At 38.1% G+C, this 22,979-nt stretch overlaps 1 protein-coding gene across 3 annotated transcripts in view; it reads right to left on the bottom strand.

The window, feature by feature from the left end:
• The window catches only part of WASL (WASP like actin nucleation promoting factor), a 49,221-nt gene that overhangs the window by 4,920 nt on the left and 21,322 nt on the right, over window positions 1-22,979 (bottom strand). For 2 of the 3 annotated variants that reach the window (XM_061372963.1, XM_061372964.1), the window contains exons 2-9: window positions 18,438-18,572; window positions 17,385-17,471; window positions 16,760-16,856; window positions 11,244-11,267; window positions 6,271-6,439; window positions 4,649-4,691; window positions 4,140-4,293; window positions 490-1,004 (exon numbers count right to left, since the gene is read on the bottom strand). In XM_061372963.1, coding sequence (XP_061228947.1) covers window positions 490-1,004; window positions 4,140-4,293; window positions 4,649-4,691; window positions 6,271-6,439; window positions 11,244-11,267; window positions 16,760-16,856; window positions 17,385-17,471; window positions 18,438-18,572 — 1,224 coding nt within the window. The remainder of the gene's footprint in view (window positions 1-489; window positions 1,005-4,139; window positions 4,294-4,648; window positions 4,692-6,270; window positions 6,440-11,243; window positions 11,268-16,759; window positions 16,857-17,384; window positions 17,472-18,437; window positions 18,573-22,979) is intronic. The other variant, XM_061372965.1, reaches the window with a different exon arrangement.

The raw sequence follows: 22,979 nt of genomic DNA, 5'->3' as shown, positions 1-22,979 counted from the left end.
TGAGCTGCAGAGGAACAGCAGTGGCATCCCTCATGAGAGGCACTTTTCCAGACACCTTCTGACAAGCCTCAATGTTTGCAGAGACAGCTCCCTTTTAAGACAAGGGGATCTAGTGTTTCCCTTCTAGTACCATTACTAGTCAACTCATGCCCTGCAGTCGTATAGACGATTTTACTGAAGCGTTCATGAGACCAGCAATCTTTCATAGTTCTTGCAAAAGTTCATTACAGCTATGATACCATGGTATCATCACTGTAGGATACAGTGAAAAATGAGTTTGAAACAAGGATAATTTCATGCACCAACACTCCTCTATAGTAAATACATGTTCTAAACATTTTCTCAGCACTGCTGTTTAACGCATCACTTCAAAAACTCTTTAAGTTATGATCCAGCCCAAAACAGAGAAACAATTTAGTGTTGATATTGTAATGGTGCATCCATTTGCAAGTCCCAAGAGGACCTAGAGGAGAAACAGCTTTTACTCACAGATTTCAGCTGTATACCCTGCCGTATCTGGTCTAACAGTGCGTCTCTTCCTGAGCAGGACACTGGTCGACTGTTCTGTTCTACTTTCTTTAACTGAGCTCCTTCTCTGATTTGATCCAAGAGTGCTGCTTTGTTTCCCGCAGGAACTGGAAGCTGGTGATCAACCTCTGAAGTAAGGCCTGGTGGTGGAGGAGGACCAGGAGGGGGTGGAGGAGGAGGAGGTGGTGGAGGAACAGATGACCCACTTGCTGGCGGTGGCGGTGGTGGAGGCGGGCCGGACGGTGCCGATGATGAATGCACGGGTGGTGGTGGAGGATACATCCTGTTTGGAGGAGGTGGGGGCACTGCTGCACCAGGTCTAGATGGAGGTGGGGGTGGAGGTGCTGCTGTGGGAGCTCTTGAGGGAGGTGGAGGTGGTGCCCCTCGGCCCCTAGCAGGGGGAGGAGGAGGGCCTGAGCTATGGGGCGGTGGTGGTGGAGGGGGTCCTCCTCTACACGGTGGTGGTGGAGGTGGAGCTGAAATGAAACAAGACAATTTGCAATTACATGTTACTCAATACCCATAAGTCTTTCAGACACTAGCAGAAAAAAGAGAAAAGGCTCTGCCTTGCCTTTTGCAAGGATCTCTGTGCTTGTGCAAATGTTACCAATTCTTTGCTTAAGAACAATGCAAACCAACCTGAATATAGCTGCTATGTCTGTTGTGTATTTTGTAAAAGAATCAACATGCAGGAAGCAGGTGCAATACATAAAAAGACAAAACAAGCTTGGTCATTAATTTCTGTTTAGTCCTACAGCAGTGACTGTTAGTTAGTGTTTCAAATTCTCATGACAAAATGCAGAAAAAAATGTCAAAAGAATCCTCTAAAATCTTGTTGACCCAGGACAGAAGACAAGGGAAAGTGGTTCTAGAAAATACACTTAAAATGAAATGCAGAATTTCCACTTCATAATCTATCCATTCTTTTATTAGGGAGTTACAAAGACAAGTATTTTTTGAAGTAACATCTTCCAGTAACAAGAAAAACTACTAATGCATTATGATGCAGCCTAAACTGGCTCTTAGTTGCTTTACTGAAAATTAGTCCCAACAATATCTTTATGCAGGGACCGTAGAAAGGAAATCTCGATGCACAGGATCACTTCTATAGGAAGTGGCCTTGAAAGGTACTTGCTCTGTTAATGGCATTTTAAATGGCACCATGTCCTCTTCCATTAACCATCTAATGGTTTATGGTACTTTTGGTTGTGTTATTGCTGCACAGAACTACTTAATAACCCAGGTGCCATCATACAACTAAAACTTCACAATTTCACATGCTTTGATAATGAACAGGGTATTACACTTAAGAAGATACTTCTTTACTACTTCTATTACCTCTTTCATGTTACATGCTAAGAAATCAGTATGTCTGCACCAGCGTAGAGAGTGAACATGTTTACAAAAGGGATTTTGACAAAGTGCCTCAGCACCTCCTTCCCTGCTCATCTAGAGAAACACACCCCTCCTAAAATTATGTGTTACGTTCTTAAGTTCCACAAACTGCTCTGGGTTTTTTTCCATCCCTTCAAAAGAACAACACTGAGACAATCTCCTCTCAAACTTCATAGATTTTCCAAGAGACATACTGCCAACATTCCTGATTTTGAAAAATCCCACCACTTTCTGGCTGACATGTCTGCAGTTTCCTTTTGGGCCACTGGAGGCCAGTATTTTAACACATAACTTGGCAAGCACTTGAATTTTTCTGTATTACTGAGAAGCATGGTCACGCTCTAGAGTCTGCAATGTTTGTAGATTTTGGACACAAGGTTTAAGTTTTCCTGTGGGTTTATCTGCATCGTATCTAGAGAGATTTGCCCCATCCCACCTATGGAAACAGAGTTCAGGAGTTTTTATAAGGCTTGTCTGCCTTCAACTGAGTGAAATGAGGAAGAGGAAGGAGGAAGCACCATTACCTCGTCCTCTCTCCCTTCCCCCCCCCCCCCCAACCAAGACAGATGGTACAAGCAGAACAAGAAAATAATTTAGTTTTTTTATAAATGCACACTAATCTGAATATTGCCATTAAGAAAAAAAGTTTGTAAAAATCTGCTATCGGTGGTATTGTCACTAAAAATCCCCCAATCAACAGTACCAAAACTAAGGAAAGGGCAGAAAAACCAGGAAAGTAACTTCTATCTGAGCAGAACAATGTGTCTGCATTCTCAAGTCAGCATCCTGGCAGAGTCAATACGTAAGCACAGAAATTCTTGCAATTAACACAGAAAAATGTGTTTCAGCTAAGAACACTTCAAACAGCAGTCAAGCCTACACATCAAACAAAGTAATTGTGGATAAATCCACTGAAATATTGGAATATTTTATCTGCCTCTATCAGAAAGCACAGAGGCAAAGTATCATCATGCATGTAAAAGGTGAGGCAGCTTTTCTTTCAATTTTATACATGCAAGTGGCCATAATGTGAAATTAACACATACTTAATAGAAAAATAAGCATTTTTAAAGTATTTTAAATTAATTATAAGAATCCAAGGCAAGTCTTCCCAATCCAATTTTATGGTCAGCAGTCTAGGATCAACAACTCTGTAAACATTTAAACAGAGTTAAGATTAAATAAAGAAACTGACAGATTCCTTACTAGAAAAAAACCCAAACATAACCGAAATTTTGCTTGCAATTTAAAGAAGTTTGACTGCAATTTTTAGTATTGCAGTCAAACAGGTGTGGACTAAGGTTTCTCATCTAGGAAAGAAATCACACAGCAGCATGAATACTTTGAAGCATTTGCTTAGATGCCAGATCAAATACATACCGCTCCACCGTGGGGGACCTAAGAAATAAATGTACACAAGTCATTGTTCCCTGAATCTGTATCACTTTCAGTCACTCGAACAATGTACTCACTAGTTTCAAACTGCTATAATTTCAATGGCATTTATATCCTATTTCTCTTCAGAAGTGTTCTGGGCAAACTTCCTAAAGTTTCATGTAGGCAGTGTAATTTTCAGACTGACTTGCTATGTTCCACTAGATAATGCATCACCTGAGATCACATTCAAAGGCTAGGAAGGGAATAACTTGTTTGGGAGTTCTTCTGCAGCAGAAGCCTGCTCAAAACTCACACTTTTTACTTTAAAATAGAAAAAAAGCCTTTAAAATGTTCATGTAAAGTTTGCAGATCTCTAGCTGTTGCAAGGGTCATCACACAGTGCTGCCAAGGTAAACAGGCAACATGCATACACCAGTCAGCCATGTACTACTACTGTAACTGACAACAGCAGTATGGCTTCTAAGATTTTAACTTATTTATAAGATTGAGATATAAATAAATATGCAACATACACATTCTGAAAAATATGGATTGAACATACTGCAGAGTTTTGCAGTCAGACTAAATGCTACTGGAAATTGCTTCACTGACATAGGTAAGATCCTTACTCTTTATGGAACAAGTACTCTCATGAGTCATACATGAACATTTTCACATAGTGTAAGCTGCACAGAAACCTTATGAAAACTAGTGCAACTGCAGTGACATGAAGCCCAGAGAAGAGAAATAAAAACTGTTCATCATCAAGGGCTTCTACTCTAATCCTTAAGGCAAAAAACGCCCTGCTAGTTTTTACGTGGAAATAAAAGGAATCCCACCTTGTCTGCGCAGTTCATTTTTAACAGCTTCCACTCCTCCTGTTTTTTCAATGAAATCATATATGACCTTTGAAGTTTCTTTGTCTTTTAGTTGAGCCTCCGAAATTCCACACAGATCAAACAGGTTTTTCAATTCTGGGTCTAAGTTGTTCACCTGCAAGTAAGATTCATCAGTTTTAAGTAGCTTGAAATAGAAAATTCTTTAAAAGTATCATTTGTACTGGAAAAAGAAACAACCCATGTAGTTACAGGAATAGCAAAGCCAAATATGTCAGAAAAGAGTGGTTTAAGAGAAGAAGTACCTTGCACAAAAACTTAAATTTTGCATCTTTTCCCCTCAGTCCCGGATCCCTCCTATTCCCTTGCATGTCAGCTTCTCTCTATGTCTGCATCATACTATAAAAATCACCATTTATGTTTATTTAAAGGCAATCTTCACAACTTTACATTAAAAAGAATCCATAACTTTTAATCATTCAGTGTCTTGAATAACTTATTAAACTACTTACATCAAAACCTGTGTTTGGATCCCAACCAACATGTCCAATGTGTCTAAAAAAGCAGAAAAGTCCATTTAATCAGCATAAAAAGGACCTTGTTAACTAAAACAGGACACCAAGGTAAATTGAGATTATTACCAGTTTCTAACTCCAGGCTCATTAAGACACTAAGTAACTCTTAATCCTCAATGCTCCACTTGAGAATGGAACAGTAGAACTTCCTTTACTCCCACTTTTCATCAGGTTAAAAAAGACCAAGTGGAGTCTCCCTCTTTAGGTTATTGTCTGTGGCAAAACATGAAGGTTCTATGCTCCCCTGGTGTGCATATGGATGGTGATGGAAGGACTGCACAGAGATCAAGGAAGGAGTTTAGTCTTTATATAGTAACTGGACTCAAGCTACTGCCAAGGTCTTCAGTGTAATGCAGATGGAAAACCTCCCCCTCTCTGTCATCAGAGCTGTTTGTTCTCTCATCACCCTTCTCCCATCTACATCTTTCAAAGTAAAGTCAGAACTGTTTTCAGCTGCCATCTTCCATTTCATGTGTCTATTAAATTATTATTTTTACGTGGTTAGCTAAAAAAGGCAGAAGAGTTTCTGCCCCTCCAAGCTACTTCCTGCAACTGCTTGTTAGCTACAGAATGTATGAATGATACTAAGGAAGCATTTTAGTCCATCTCTCCTTTTACTTTCTGTCCACTATCTCATTCTACACAGCACTCTCTCAACACTATGCAGTAACATTACTGCAACTGGTAATGACAGTTACTTTTATATGGAGTATTATTCTGTGAAAGTATGTCAGTGGAAGTGATGCAAAATAATGGTCCAAAAGAACAAGACATTCACTTCTGGCATGTAAACCTCACACTGACTTTTTAATGCTTCACAGAAACTGATCTTTCCTGTAACTAAAGCTCCTTGTTGCTTTAGCAAGTAAAGGCAACATATTAAAATACCAAATTATAGTTCAGGGAAACAACAGTTAATTCAGTAAAGTGACCAGAACCAAGTTTCATGAAAGTGAAACTTAAAATGAAACATCGCAACTACTCAAAAAGATTAGATACATAAAAAAATGGTATTAGAGAAAATGCAACCCATTCCCAAGAGGTGTATGCAAGCACACTGTACTTCCATTACAAGGTATGGGTACTACACCATGTACCCAAATGAGTCAGTTTGTAAGCATAAAGCCAGATATAAAAATATGGCTATTCCATTTCCACTGTTATGACAAGTCAGGACCTGCATATGTTGACTAAGCAGACTGCTGTAAGAGGAACAGTGTCAAGGAGTTGATCACTGAGGCTGAATAGGAGTCTGCACTGAGCTGACTACTTCAATAGGCATACCTCTAGACGGCTAATTTTTTTCTAACTTTTTTTAGGATAGCAAGTTACTTTTTGTTTACAGCTGCAGTAAACTCCTCACCTGTTTACAGCTGCAGTAAAGTCCTCACCTTGCTTTTACACCCCACAACACTCCAGCTAGCACTCACTGTAGTTCATGGTACACACAACAGTCACACATTCAAGTCTTGAGCATTTGCAAGTGTAATTCACACACACACCCCCCAACAAAAACCCCACCCACCAAAAAGCAAACCCAAACTCAAAAAAGTCCTTACTGGAAATTTGATGGCGTTCCAATATCTGCTTTTGTCAATCTTCTCTTTTTAGTTTTTCCTTTCTTCTTTTCTTTGGTATACGAAATATTGTTGACTTGTGGAGTATAAAATCTGTTAGTTGTAATTTCTGGGTTTTTGATATCAACAGTTGCCATTGGTAGATTTGGGCCTGTGAATGTAAAGTACAGGAGTTTTACTGCTGTGTTTCAACAAGTCCATATTTAACCTACAAACTTTTTGGGTTTTGGAGTGTAAAATACCTGTTCTGTAACCACAGCTCTACATGCCAAGTGCATACAGCTGGGTTCTGGATGTCAGACACACAAGCTAAGTCATTTGCTGAAGGAAAAAAAAAAGTGCTGCAAGAGTAATGGCAGAAAAATTTTCTAACCTAGAATTTGGTTTGGGGTTGGTGTCCATCATCGCCCCATCTCCCCAAATCTGGCAAAGAATGTAATTTTAAACTAAAGAGCTGTCATGTACAGAACACATGGAATGACACACACTGAAGGTACAGCACAGCTACTATCCTAAACAAGATCAAAGAAGTGGACACAGTTTTCTTCAAATACAGGAGAGCATCTATGAAACTACTCAGGGTTTCTTACACCTTACTCTTTGACAAGTTTGAAAAATAACAGAAGTCCCAGATAAGAAACAGAGCTTGAAGAGTAGTAACATAAAAACAGCACCAGAAAAAACAAATTAACCACTCAGAACATAATTCATAATTTTAAACCTCGTTCTTCGTTATAAACAATTTTGAATTATTACTCTATTTAAAACATATCTGAATTATATTCCTGCCAATTTTAGTATTATGCTACTTGTGCAATACCAGCAAATAAATGTACCTAGCATGTTTTGCACACAGTTTTTTAGCTCAGTTTTAGAAGGTAATTCCTGACTTAAGCGATAGTAGTATTTAAAAACTAAGAGGCAATTTATGCATTTTTCATATATACATACACGTATACACATGCACATTTTTATACACATATATACACATGCATATTTTTATATACATATATACAAATGCATATTTTTAAGGAAACCTACAAAAAGAATAAGTGATTTCAGGTGTGGAAGAATGAGAGTAAGCAGTCCATTTTGGTCAGTTTGGCCAGAAATAGTTTGAGAACATCCTCTACTTATCTGTGAGTTCTAACCCGATGGTTAGCAAATCAAAGTAAGACCCATGCATCCAGTCTTACTGAGCAGATGATAAAGTCTAATTAGACTTTGAGAAATACAAACCTTATTCTGACACTATTTTTTCATAACTGCATTTTGTACAGATAATTCTATGTTCTCTAAGCATTCTAAAGGGACCAACAAGCATTAAGCTTCACTGTCCAAATTCCAAACCAGAAAACAGAAGCAGACAATACAATGGATAACACAGCTGACATTTGTAGTTTAACACCTTAGTGGGAATCACCTAGTACTAGCTGGAACAAGAAACAAGAACAAAAAGGCAACACCAGGCTAGACAAAACTAATCTAAAAACATATGACAATGCCAACATTCCTGTAGGAGTCTTAAAGGACAAGACTTAAAACCGCAGGGAGAAGAATTTCTTGTGTTTTCTGCTAAGCAGAAAGGCTTTGATCTAGAAATGTTACAATCTAAACAACTGTCCTTTGAAAATACCAAAGCACAAACTGACCACCTACAACTATGCAAAACAATTTGCATTGTTAAGCTCACTTCAAGTTAGCATTAAATCCATTAATCACCAAGTATTATCAACCCAAAACTTAACAAATGGAGTTATGTCAAAAATCTTCAGGATGAATTAAAAATTACTGCCTTAATGTCATTAGATACAAAACCGTTGTAGGAGTTAATTTTCACTTTAATCACCTGTTAATTTGCTCTACTATACTCTCTACTTTCACCCGTTATATTGGTATTTGTAGTTTCAGCAGGTGTACTGACGTTCAAAAAGAAACATGCACCTCTGCAGTGCTTATTCAGCTGAACTGATAGTCTGATTCCTTGGATGGTAATAATATTTATACAAGAGATCACAATAAACTCTTAAGACAAAAATTTTTCTTACCATCAGGTTTAGACCTTAGATGTCCACGAGGGATAAAAGAGCCTTGGAAAGATTTGTACTCTTCTAGAACTGCCATATTTATATCCAGTAAAATTTTTCCCATCATAAGACATGCACCTCCCCCATCAGGTGTGGACAGCTCAATAAGTGAAGGCGAAAGAGGCATATAGAGCTCATCATTAGGAAGTACCTGACAGTACAGCGGCCGTAAGCATCCACTGTTATCAATATTTGTGACATCTTCGGAAGGAGCTCCAGAAAATGTAGTACAAAACATTTTGAAATGTTAGTTCTAGGAAATTCTCTGTATTTTATTTAGAACCTCTCTTGACATCTGTCCCAGACTACAGACAGCCCTACTATAAACGCAAACTGTTCTAGTTAATAGTTGAAATAAAATGCTACCACATGGCTCTTAGAGATCCCCTCAAAACCTAATTCTCCAACAAATCCTTGATCCTTGTTTCGTCCAGAATTTCACTAAGAGGTCAGTTCAATGGCAATAACTCCTCTTTATTTGCATAAAGAGACCTAGCTATTACAAATGCGTAGAACATAAATCCCAGGAAATTACAGAAGAAAACATTTTACATAACTGTTAATGCCAATTTGATTTTAATCCTGCAATTCCACAAAAAAAAAAAAAAAAAACTTAAATCCATACCACTGAAAATATCTGAAAAGAGTGCTTTTTCCATGCAGCTTCAACGTATGCAGAAAATCCAGACAAACAAGCCCCACTAAACCAAAATTCCCCACAGTATTTCAAGCATGGATCATGTGAGTTCAGAAATGTGACTGTTCTTGTTTTTCAGTTCTAAAGGTAATTATACACTGATACCCAGGACATAAAAGCAGGTGTTCCTTTTTTTTTTTTGTGGTGTTGCTTACTAATTTCACTGCGTGCAGGGAGTGCATAAAAAAGACAGCTGATCCTCCAACAATTCAGTTGCTTTTTGGTGGGTTCCCCCCAGTTACATGCCGATAGTATGTATCTGCTGTAGCCTGAATTTCAAACACTGAAAAGCAAAGTCTGTACAGCATACAACCACCTGAGGCTATAAACCCACACCCTGACCATGCCTCACCTGTGACTACAGAGGGCATGACCACATAACCTTTTGCTAGCAGAGAAGTCAGGAATCACAGAAATTGACAGAATCAGAAAAGAAAAATGGACAGGTTGTGAAAGAGTATGTGGATGTTCCAGGGAAAGATTGCACTAAAAAGCAGAGATGCTGAGAGCTCTGACTAGTGATTATAGACGTGGAAAGTAAAAGCTATGGGCACAAATCTATGTCTTCAATATTCAGGATAACAGCATAGGACCAACAACTGCAAATTCAGTATGCATTTTTCTCAAAAAAAAAAAAAAACCCAATAAACCCAATAAACCCCCACCCCCCCCCCCAATCACACAGTTTTGCCTGAGGTCTTATAGCATGAATTAGGAGACTATTTTATGGACAAAAGTTTTTGCAGGCTTAGTTTTTACAGGTGTAGTTTTCTTAAATCTGATTTCAACCACTGACAAACTATGTGGAAAAAATACTTGTGTTACAGTTGGTAACATTTACAGTAGAGACAAATGCTAAATGTTTTGTGGGAGGTGGCACTACATAGTCACCACTGCTGTTTCAATTCCCATCTGCTCTGTGGACACTGTTATCAGGGATGTGCTGTTCAGATGAGCAGAATCAAATGTCGCTCAAGAGGCAGAACAGTTAAAACCTGCTGAAAGCTGAGAAAAGCTGCTAAGATGATCATGGATGGTATTACTATGATTGTTTCTAAACTAAACAACCCAGTCCCAGTTGAAGGAATCAATATTAAAAAATGCCTGGCATAAACTGATGCTTGCCTGAATGTCCTCAAAATTTAATGTCTATGAAAGAGTAGTACTTTTAGAAGTATTCCATATGAGAGAGGTTTTGTTTAGATAAAAAAAGATGTAAGTAGTTCCCATAATTCAGGATTGGTTAAGGATTACCTGTTTGGTGACCTACACCAAGATGCTTGGGTGTCTTGGTTAGTACAAATTTAAGACTACCACTTCCAGCCATAAGGGGACCTCAGATGATCAGTTGACTATACTGTTGCTCAAGCAGCAAACTAACAGATACAGGGATATGACCTATGATCTGGATCACCAACAAAAATATCACAGGAGAAACAAGTTTTTAATTTCAGTGTGAGTTCAGTACTACAAAGACTTCAAACTTAATACTCATTATGCGCTTTTTTCAGATGAATCTAAACTAGAAGATTAAAAAAGATGGGATCAAATTGATATATAATTTGGACTCCTTCCATCAATTTCATAAGATGATCGCCTGAGGAACCTGATCTTCATGCCAGTGAGACACAGTCCTGATACATACACAGACTGAAATAATCCTTCATGTAAAAAAAAAGTTTAATCTTGACAAGCATGACATGTGACCAAAGGGCTATATTACAGTTAGCTAGATACAGTGAAATGGAAATTTTATGGATGTTTTATGAAATCTGTCATCATTATGCCTGTCCTTAGACAAATAGGCCAACTTTAAATATCATCAAGGTTCTGTCTACTGATCCTATATAGGCATACTCTGAAGAACAAGCAGCAAAATGCAAGGTACAAAGTTTTCAGTTCAAGCTGAAAGACCTCTGTCCTATTTGCAACAAAACATGCTCCTCCAGAAACATTCTTTACAAAGCCAGCTAAGCCACAGATCTTTCAAGTGACAACTAAACAAATACCAAAGAACAGAAACAAAACAAAAATACTAACCTCTAGAATAAGAGATTACTGCTTTTGCCACCACACGACTATCCTGAACAAGTCCAAACCAAAGCTATACATAACACTAAATGACAGGAATAGGAAAAAATAAAATGCAGTGACTCATGCAAAAAGCTTACCATTTGGCGGGTCTCGTCTTTTTTCTGTTGAAAAAAAGAAAGAGCTGTTTATTCATAGGTATCACAGGAAGAATTCATTCTGTATTTTCATTTCAGGTTAAGCTTTCAATTATGTTGAACTCAAACTTAAGAATCTATTAATACCCTTAAAGCCTACTTGTGCAGTTAAAAAAAAAAAAAAACCCTAAAAACGTATTACAGAAAAATAACCCCCCAATTTTCGATAATAAGCACTGATTGTGAATGCTCAAATAAAGTGGGAGTATAAGGTAATAACTGTTGAGCTGGTTTCAGACATTCTGACTCCAAAGTAAGGTGCAATATTAAGAAAAGCAGCTGTTTTGGTACAATCTATCAAAGCAAAATTTTTGAAACATTATGCTTTCCGATTTCCACTAAATGAGACTGCTCCGTCATGGAAATATAATTGGCACTTTTATACAGTATTGTTCTCCCACAGAACCTAAAAGACATTATAATTATTTTTTATTTATGCAAAGAAAATAAGACACCTCATCTGTTATCCAACAGGTAGCTAAACAATATGGAACAGAATCTCCTTAGTACTAATCTGATATACCATTTAGAATGCCATGCTGTTTCACAGATCATGAAGAATTTGGCTTGATGATTTAAAATGGAGTTGTAAACATTTCACATTTCAGTGTTCTCAGCCTATAATAATAATTTTTTTAAATGAGATTTCCCTCATTTACTATTAATATCTATCCACTACAAGCAACATCTACCTACCCTGCAGCCATCCTTCAAAACACCAGTACACAGCTACACTATTCATGTACCTACACACACACACATAAGAATTTTGGATTTAGCAGTACACATACGGGCAAGCAGCTTGTCATCTCACTACACCAAAAAGCATGGCTCTCAAGAAATTTCCTTTCAGAACTGGATTATCTGAAATCTAACAGGGACTCCCAAGAGTTCTGTAATAAGAATCTGTAACATACATTTCACTTTACAGCAGGTCCCAGAAAAGCTAACATACTGTATTTTTCCAGACACAAAACCATACAGGGAAGGGAGAAGGTGCCTCCACAGATGGTGCTGACCTTGTCCTAACAATACTAAAAAGAATAATCTACAATCCTAAGCATGCGAGGCAAGTCAGCCTTGTATCAGTCAGCTGATCTTCAGATAGGAATAAAGAACCTGCCAAGGTCATCAAACCTTCAGAGGAAGATGAGTAAAACCTCTTGAGAATAAACTTTTAATGAGCAAGCCTCCTAAAGACAGACAGTTGCCTCTTAGCTCACAGCAGCTTAGTTTTTTGTACAGAGGTGGAGAACCTCTGCCAGGGTGCCTCTGCAAAAGGTATCAGGTCTGAGGGAGAGGGAAGGGAAAAAGGCTTTTGGCCAAATCCTGTGCTTTCTTTTCCTAGAATATTCAGCATAAGAAACCACTGATGCTGTGCTGCCAAAAATAAAGTAAAAAAAAAAAAAACCAAAACCAAAAACCAACCAAATGCAAACTCAACTTTTGGAACATAACTGGAGTTTTATTTAACAATTCAAACACAACAAATGAGAATACAGGACTGACTGCAAGTCACTTGGCACAGGATGGGAAACTGGCAAAAGAAGGAGTTATTCATAGGAAGTGTTAAGTGGCCTTGTGCTGAATCATGGGAATCCATTACCATTTTCATTAGAAGAAAGAGTTCATGAGAAAAGATAGTGGAAAACAAAGCAAGACATTTAAACACTTCCTGTAATTTTTGCTGGGTATATAAAAGATGAATTTGTGTCCCAAATATATTAGATCTGGTTTTCTGTGGTTCCGACTGTTGATTAGAAAATACGAACTCCTGTTCTGAAGTGCAGATGACCTGACTGGAGAGTGGAGGATTTCTCTTTTTCTGAACATGGAAATGCCTACTGACCTAAAACAGATCAACTTCAGCAGCTGCCTACGTCCAAAAAACACATCTCCCTTTAATAAGTATTCATGGAAAAAAAGAATGATTATCTGCTAAGACTCAAGATGAACAAGCTGAGCACTTCACAGATGCCCTTGTCTCCCAGGCAGTAATAACAAAAGCTGTGATGAAAGACATTAAAAACCCCATAATAATGCTCTCCATATTAAGAGATGTTAATACCTAGCTTGAAGCTTATAAATTGCATTAAGAAGGGCAGCAGGACATAAAAGCTTGTGGAGGAAACAGGCAGCTTCAGAGAGGGTTAACAGCTCCCACCCATGAGCTACAAGCAGTCCATAAAAATTAAGAAGCCTGCTACTTCAGAAAGACATTTAGAACAAGGCTCTGTTCTACAGTCTCTGCTGCCCTTTTATGGCTAGGCGCTCAGCATGTGGAGAGGACACCTGTGTGCATGTTTCTGAAGCAAAATAATAAAAGTGAAAACTAATGGTATGTATGTGCAAGACTACACAAAGTGAGAATGCGCTACACTGACAAGCGCAGAGAAGAGAAACACTGTGTTCACCCTGCTTACTGGCAGAACTATTTGGGACCAGCTTAAAGAAGCAAATGGAAAGGCCTACCTGAGACATTAACTAATTACAGTGATTTCTTCCTAAACTAAGGTTGAGAATTTAATTTACCTTAATAGCTAGATGAAAATCAGCCCAATATTTAAAAAAGATTAAGACAACACATCAATAATTCTTTTTATTTACTTGCAACCTCTTGTACATTCTCTGTTCGGAGACAAACTTTCACCTCTCTGGAATTCCAGATGCACTTACTAAGGAGTTGTCTGTGTACTAGAGTGTATTTCATTCCAAGTGAGGAAAAGCAGAATACTGCTGCTTCTTCTTGCAGCTGTTAGACAATATTTTGTGTACTAGTCTCAGCACCAAGACACAAATTTGTGAGCCAGAACTGCTGTTCTTGCTCCTTTCCAACAATATAAGCCTTCCATAAGACTCCAGGAAAAATCTTGTAGCAAGCCCTGAATGGTGTAACAGGCTGCGAAGTGATCAAGTGAAGCATTCATTTCAGTGAAAGGCCTGTCAGATGGCACTGCTATGAAAATCAATGTATTTTAGAAGCCATGGGAGTAAAATCCCATTAAAACAGAAAAGCATCTGAACTACCAGACTACAATCTCTGTGCTTGAATTTAAGATGCTTTAGAATGCACACAATTCATATATACACATTATAAATAATATACTCCTATATACAATTTATATCATATATAAATCTATTATAAATTAGTATGTTGTATATAAGCCATTATATATAAATAAATATATTAACACCTAAAGCAAATCAGCTTTGACTTGGGCAAGTGAAAAGCCTGTTATTTTAGCGGCACAATTAGATACAGTCGAATCAATGAGAAATACAGCACTTCATCTGGTGGCTTGACTAAGAAATCTCATGATCATTTAAAATTCTTGTTTTGCAGCTCTTAACAAGATAAAACCATTGTCCTGGGTTCAGCAGTAGTGGTCAATTTTTCTCCTTCTTAATAGCTGGTGCAGCGCTGTGGTTTTGACTTTCAGCCTGGGAACAGCGCTGTTAACACCAATGCTTTTTAGTTACTGCTCAAATGTTTAGTCTGACCAAGGACTTTCTGAGCCTCATGCTCTGCCAGGAAGGAGGGGAAGCCAGGAGGAAGCAGAGACAGGACACCTGACGCAAACTAGCCAAAGAGGTATTCCATACCACAGCATGTCATGCCCAGGGTGTAAGTGGGAGTTACTCGGAAGGGCTGGGTCACTGCTGGGTCAGGCTAGGTATTGGTCAGTGAGCGGCTGTATTCTCTTCCCTTGTTATTTCCCTTATCATTACTATTATTGGTGGTAGCAGTAGTGATTTGTGTTATACCTTAGTTACTGGACTGTTCTTATGTCAACCCGTGGGAGTTACATACTTTCGATTCTCCTTCCCATGCCTCTGGAAGCAGGGGTGAAGGGGAGGAGGGGAGGGGGGGTGTAAACTGCATGGTTCTTACTTATGGCCAGGGCTTAAACCATGACAACCATCAAAACAAACCCTCAGTTTTCTGGGTGTGTTTTTTTAATTAAAGTTGTCTTCTTCAAGTTGTATGTGTTTGGGGAGGAAGAGTAGTTTGTTTGTTAAAATACAGTGTATGGAGTAAGCTCACTCTACAATGTAAGTTCGATCAGACAAACCAAGGTAATGGCTCAAAGAGTAAACAAGAGCAACTTATGTGGCCTGTGTAAAAAACAAACAAAGAAAGAAAACCACCCAAAAAGCAAAAACCCAGAAACAAAACCCAAAAACCCAAACCATAACTCTATGTGGAAGGACAGAGATGAACCTCTGTCCTGCGAACAAGAGGTTTGACTGAACCACTCTTTTCCAACAAAGTTTGCTATGGTAACTAACACAAACATATTTCTTCCCAACTCAAGTCTATGTACTGTACCACTGTGTTTTAGACACAGAATACAGTGGAACTTCCGGAATAGGAGATGGAAGATTACTTTTACACGAGTGACTAAACAACATTATTAATGCCACTTCTCAATTACTCACTTCTTCTCATGGAACCCTGTCAGCTTATACTAATTCTGAGCAGAAGGAATCTTAAAGAAGCTATTTAAGCTTCTGGAACAAATGCTCTGCACCTGAGTCACCATATCTGAATGAAATCCAAATGATACATATAGCCCATGTAGGTTCCCAAGAATACTTGCAAGGATGACACTCTTAAGATAAGTGCTTCTTCCCTCTACAGTAGTCTACAGCATTGCTAGTGCAATTCTATTCCAGAATGGATTACAAAAACACATCCTGTAGCTTGAACACAAGTCCATGTGGTCCCTATCTATGTTTTGCATCACCTTATCCTTCATGGACATATGGGTGTCAGACAGGCAAGTTGTTTATGGACTCCCTGGAAAAGGACCAAGATAAGACATTGTAAGAAGCCTGAACTCCCTTTAAAACACTGACCACATTTCCTGAGGCATCTTGCAGCTGGCAAAAAAGCTCCTGTGCTGGTAAGGACAGTATAGACACATTATGTCTTCTGTTCTTGGCCTCCACCAAGATTGTTAGTTTTGAATAAAACATATTTCTCTACTGAACATTGGACCAATGCCAAAAATTCATTCACATGAACTACTGAACATACCAGGTGGTAAAATTTTTGTTACAACCCACTTGGGCTGAATTTAAACAAATCAGTTATAAACATCCCTAAAAGAGATGCTAAAAGAGGGTTTATTCAAATGTGAAAACAGCTTACAGAAAGATTTGTAGTTTTCCCACTGACAGCTTACCATTTTTGCTTCCTCCTGATACCTATTTTCAAACACCACAACCTTGAAGTCTCAGTTTACAAGGAAACTTAAAGAGCACTAAAGTTATTTCAGAAAAACACTACTTTTGCATGATGCAGAAAAGAATCCTGCTTTAATAACACAGTTACTTCTAAACATAAGTATGGCAGTAGTGCCTCCAGTAGCTTACAGACACTGAAGTAGCTTCCTGCCTCCTCCCCCCAAAACAACATAAACAAGCCTCAATTTAAGATTAATTTGAATATTTACCAGATTTTCTCTGCCGTCGTCCAAGCAGATCTGTTACTGTTTTGCGGAATAGTTTAGCTTCTTCTTCATTAGCAAAATTAAGACCAACTTGACATGTCTGAAAAACATTAACATTTCCCCACCCATGACTAAGAAAATGTTTCAAAGGCTTTCTTAAATGTCTTCTTACACATTCTGAAGGTTTGATCAGAAAAAATCACGACCACTAATTTGGAATCAAGTCTTAGTGACTCATTCTAGCTTAGTAATTTCTGTCTACTAATCAAGTTTCCAGAGATTATGGCTAACAAATTTAAACAAAATCTTGTGGCTTGAAATCAAAATGGGGAGAGGAATATTTGTTCTTTAAGATTAGATGATGTTTCGCAAACACCATCTGCAAATCAAAATGTAAAGGGAGTTGAAAACAAAACTACATTTTATACTTCTATTCTATGGATTAAGTTTTCTGGATGAGATTAGAAAATGCTTTTATATAAGCTTAAAAAGCTTCAAGAACATAAATAATATTGTACTTTCATAAATAATTTACAGAATTAAATAAAAACCTCTGGTACATTAAAAAGAAGCTACTGTTCAAATAAAATGCATTTTAAAGCAGATATTCAAAGATGTTGAGACTCACATCTCCAGCAAAGGTATGAAAATATCCTCTAGGACTATTATATACAAAGTTATTGTACAGCTCCTGCTCCCACAATAATTTCCCATCCTGAAAAGAAGAAGAAAAAAAATAATTCAAAAAACTTAACTGAATTGCAGAGTTCAACTTCTTTCACAACAGAACCTATTAAGAGTTGCAAGCTGCATGGTATTAAGCATCTACCTTGCTATAAGCCCAGTAAATGAGCTCAATCAAAATCAAAATATACTGGAACTATTTAAATGAAATACCAAGAAACAGATTACTCTCTTAAGTCTAGTAATCAAGTGACCAAATCACAAAGTCAAATGCAAATGTCAATTGGCAATCCTTAATAAATCTGAGAAACTTCAAGCACTGAATGCTGACAGACAATGAGCTGTTCCTGGCTGCAGAGATAACAGGAAGCTCCCCCAGGTCTCAGCAAATCAGTAAGACTTATGCTTCTCAGTACCATTTTTGTCACGAAAAAATATCTTGGACACATCATCTCTTAGCTCCTACTGTATGAAGCGAAATACTGTAATAGGACAAAGATCCACAGTATGAATGTACATATATGTTGTGGAGGGAAAAAACCCAACAAACCTGTTTGTCCTACAGTTCTCACATGCAACAACACACTACTCAAAAACATTATTTCCACCCGTACAGAAGACAGCATCCATTTTGTTAATACCAAAGTAGAGAGACCTGCTAAAATTCCGACAGCTATCTGTAGCAGTGACACTATGCTAACTTTCACTAGTGTGACTAATCAGATCTGTAGAGGACAACTTCTGTGAACTGCAAGAAAATTGTATCTGATATTTATTTCATCCATAAAAGATGACATCTATGAGATACCTTAAATTTAGAATACTTGAGAAAGTTGTACTTGTCTATTAATAAGCACTGTAATTACATCGCTTAAACCATTTCCTTGAGAACGTTTTTGCGTTTGTAGCTACAACCTAAGCTCATTCGGTTCAAAATGGAGAATTAATACAATCAAGCTTAAATAATCTGACAAAGAAAAAAAAGATACTTGCTTACCTTAATGTCAAATATTCTGATAAAATATGACCTCTGCGGATTGTCCTTTACAAGGCAAGCTACACCACAGCATTTCTTCGACCACACGGCATTGCGATCTGCTGTGTATATCTGAACAACTGCTGAGGACATCGTCTAAAAAGAAAAGGTAGCTATTAAGGTAAAAAAAAAATAAAATAAATAAAATCACAAATTCCACATTTCGTCTTTTATCAAAGTTTCTCTTATTACTTGTTCTAGGCAACAACTTTGATGATTTCCCAGGTGGTAATACAGTAAAATTCAAATGACCCCAAATCACTTCTATACTTAAGATTTTCACTTCACTACAAGATTTAGACAGCTTAAGAACTCAACTGAACTTTTTGTTCTTGCTTGTAAAAAACTGCAAGAAGACTTGGCCTGTAAGTGGCAGACCAGTAACTATGGTGGTCACACAGAGAAATCCTACTGTGCAATTACATTTCTTTCTGTTTAGTACTTCAAACTGGATAGAAATACAATACTCTGGCTAGAACTGTAAATTACACAGTGCCTGGAAACACTCCAGGGTACTGGAACGCAACTGTCTACGTTGCTTAATTGTTCAAACGGTCTCTGGCATAATTTTAGCTTATGCCAACTAGCAAACTCCTAAAATTCTTGGGCATGGTTTGAGAATTCACATGAGCTAGACTCATTCCCAGCTGGCAACTTGAAATCATCCAGTTTTCAAACTGAGATATTTTAGTAAGAGATGAACATTATACCACACTAGACTGCTTCAAGAGGGCACTGGGAATGTTTCTCAGTATATTTTGTAGTATATATCCATTCTACCTTAGAAGTCCCATGAGTGAATAAAAATTGCAACCTTTGAAGAGTAGTTATTTAGGAGTCAAGTCACACAGAATCACAGAATGGTTGACACTGGAAGGGACCATTGGAGGTCATCTAGCTTAACCTCCCTCCCCAAGCTGCATCACCTAGAGCACATTACCCAGCCTGTCTAGAGCCTTCTGAATGACAGCACAGCACTTGGGGTATAAGCCACTCCTCTAAGTTTCATATAATCAGCAAACTTGCTGCAGAAGCACTCTAACCCTTCATTCAAGTCATTGATGAGCAAGATGAACAATACTGGGCCCAGTATTGACCCCTGGGTGACACCACTTGAGGTCTCCAGCTATACTCTGTGCCACCGACAACAACACCCTGAAACCTGCCTTTCTGCCAGTTCTCAATCCACCTCACCATCCACTCATGCAGCCCCCACTTCTTGAGCTTGCCTACCAGGATGTCATGGGAGACAGTGTCAAAAGCCTTGCTGAAGTCCAGGTAGACAAAATTCTCTGCTCTCCCCTCATTTATCCAGCCAGTCGTCCGATTGTAGAAGGCAATCATGTTGGTTAAGCATAAGGTCATAAGGTCTTAACGACATAAAACCTAAAGGCTCTGTAATAAGACAGATGAGAAGCTACCTAGCCCATGATCTATTCTCCAGCAGTACCAGATGCTTAGGTGAGAATAGAGTACACCATTGCACTATGGGAATATACCCCTAGCAACTGGCAGGTTGGAGTTCAAAGCTCCACTGTGCCGAGCATGTGCGTCTTACAGCACCTGATGGATTTTTCCTTTGTAAATTTATCTAATTACTGTGCAAGCCCATGTGAACTTCTGGGCATTACAGCCCTGGACAGCATTGCATTTCATAGTTCATTAATGCACTATGCAAATAGTCACCTTCTTTTAGATAAAAGTTTGCCACCTGCTAGTTTCAGCTGACTGTCCCTCCTTGTTCTTACACTAGGAGATGGTGTTAGTGGTTTCACAGTTGCCCCTTCACGCTGCACACGCATTTGACATGTATCTGTCAGACTTCTTTACCCTGTTATTTCTCTACTGTTTAAGACGCAATATCAGCATTAAGTCATTCCCATAGCAAGAAAAAAAAATAAATCATTCTGCGCTCTAGTTAGCCTTGTTACTTTCACATGGATCTTGCCTAGTCTTACTTTCATCCTTCTCTGATTGGGGATAGGACTTATGTTGTATTAATCCAATTTATTAGCCCATTGAACACTGGGTCACAATAATACTGTTTTCTGTTTCAGTCTCTATTTCTTTCCCAGAAATCACAGAGTTTTATTTATTTTTTCACTACGGAACATTAAGCAGATGTTTTCATAGATCTGGTGTAGTTCCAAGATCCTTCTGGAGGGTTCATACCTAGTCTGACTAATGGGCTCCATATTTAGTTTTCCTCACCTGCTCTATGAGCATTACTTTGCCTTCCTTCATCAACACTACTTGCCAAAACAGTTCACATTTAGAATGCAGGCGTGTCTTGTTGCATTATAAGATTATCTACTATCAATATCACCCAAGTCACAAATTGGTTTAAAATAACTAGAAGAATAACCTAACTTTCCTGATTTTTTATTTTTTTTAATAAAAAAAATCCTTCCAATTTTGCTGAAGTAGAGTTAAAGTAATACAGCCAGACTGACAGCTACTCCCTGGGGAGGCTTTATACCCTTTGCACAGGAACTGTGATTAACTTTCACAATCAAGGTATAATTCTGTTCCTTGTTGCAACCACCTCCTCAGAGGTTGTCAGACTACTATTTTTCTGGTAACCTACAGAAAAAATTAAAGCATGACTGACTGATGAAAAGACAGCTTTGAAGTTGCCTCCTCAAACACTCTACAACTAAGTGTAGAGTAAAACTTCTCTCCCTGTAACCTACAGTAATATGAGTAATGTAATCATAACTGGACTTGTCAGATGAGTAAGAATAGACCCTTGGGTTAGCCATACTGCCACAATGAAACCGTTAACCGACATTAAGTTGCAGGTGCAAGAAAGGATGTTTTTCCCCCTTATGTGCAACAGGGAAAGGTGATTTGGGGCACAACTGGCCAAATTTTCTTCAAAATTTCTGCTCAACAGCTTTTTCTATAATTTCTCCAATATCATCTCACTGTTAAATCCTGTAGTCAGAAGACAACAAAAATAAGCACAGATAGGCCATTCTACAGTTGTAACAAAGGCATCACATTCAACCAGAGCAACTATCCCACTGACCATGCAAAAAGCCTTCTCAACCCTCCAAAACAAGTTCAGCTCCCAACTAACCTCCCTCAAACAGGAATATCCACAGAAATGGGTGGTCTTGACAGGAACTATGCAACTTAAATTGAAGGCACAGAAGACAGTCACCTGTGTCAAGAAAGCTCCCTATGTGTTGCCTCCTGTCCTATCTAGCTGCGAATGCACTGACTGGATTATTTAGATAAACCAGTAACTGTCATAACTTGGGGATAATTGCTTATAAAATCTGGAACAAACACCTTACCCATGAGTAGACAGAAGAATCTTACACAAAAAGAGCACGTCATCATTCCACATGATCATAACAGATTTAACATATACCTGGATACCCTACGAGTAGAGCTTAATTTACAAGTTAGAGAACAATTCCACTGAACCTAAACAAGGAGTTGTGAGGCCTACCAAGCCTAGAGTTCAATTACATTTTAACTTACTCATTAGCATTGCATGAATTCCTAGTGTTGGCTGACTGTTTTGAGGCTTTCACATGCCAGAACATATAGTTACAGATTCCACTGTTACATCACTGGTTTGGATTTTTTATTAAAAAGACAATACAGGAAAAAATACAAGATGTATTTTTTGGGATAAAAGGACAGCAAAATTCAACTCCTTTTACTTCAGCCACTGTTTATTTTCATCATGCAGAGCAGTGCTGCCAGGCTTTATGCTCTTCAGCTTCTGGAAGACAGCACAGAAATATTTACTCATCCACCTCCTTTGCAAACTTACAAACTTATCAAAATTTAAACTTGATAAAATATAAACCATAAACTTCATCTACTGCTATTCATTATGAATCCTAGCCACATAAATTCAATTAAAAATTCAACTTTAACTGCAGACTTGCAGCATCTGAGAACATCTATACAAGTGTCACTTTGAGTATTCTACTGCGTTTTCTGAATGAGCATTCACTTTGTCTATTTTGAAGCCAGCTGTGATATCCAGCTCACAGCATTCTTGAAGAGAACATTGCATTTATAAGCATGGGTTCTTTAAAACTATACGTAAATATTTCTTCAAAAGAGGTTGCACCACAGATTTTACAGATGGAATTAAACAAGACTGTCTTTAAATACTCTATGTAATTAGTGCATTTTTTCTGAGATATAGTAAGTTGATTTGGCACTTAATGCCTAAAGTTATTGCTGTATTTCAGAAGGAGGATTTTGAAGTTGGCACCTAATGCTTTGCTTAACAGATTTAGGGAGAACCTTGTCCTTTTTCAGGATTTGTATATTTGGAAAAGGTGCACAGGGGAAAGAAATAAGACAGACCACTAAAAACTGATGGGCCATGGACATGAGAATCAACTGCCCTCAGTTTTCTTTAGCTTTTGGCACAGTCAGCTTCCAGCTGGAGGATATGCCATCACCGATTCCAGGAACTTGTCACACCCCTCAACCTGATGAGCTATGAAGCTGTAAGTCTGGTGTTGTCAT

The sequence above is a fragment of the Neopsephotus bourkii genome, unplaced genomic scaffold, assembly GCF_033783945.1.
Source record: "Neopsephotus bourkii isolate Nb327-2 ecotype Australia unplaced genomic scaffold, CSIRO-AGI_Nbou_v1 NB_1624, whole genome shotgun sequence".
Taxonomy (NCBI): domain Eukaryota; kingdom Metazoa; phylum Chordata; class Aves; order Psittaciformes; family Psittacidae; genus Neopsephotus; species Neopsephotus bourkii.
The sequence above is the reverse complement of the archived record's forward strand: the minus strand, read 5'-3'. Positions and strand labels throughout refer to the sequence as shown.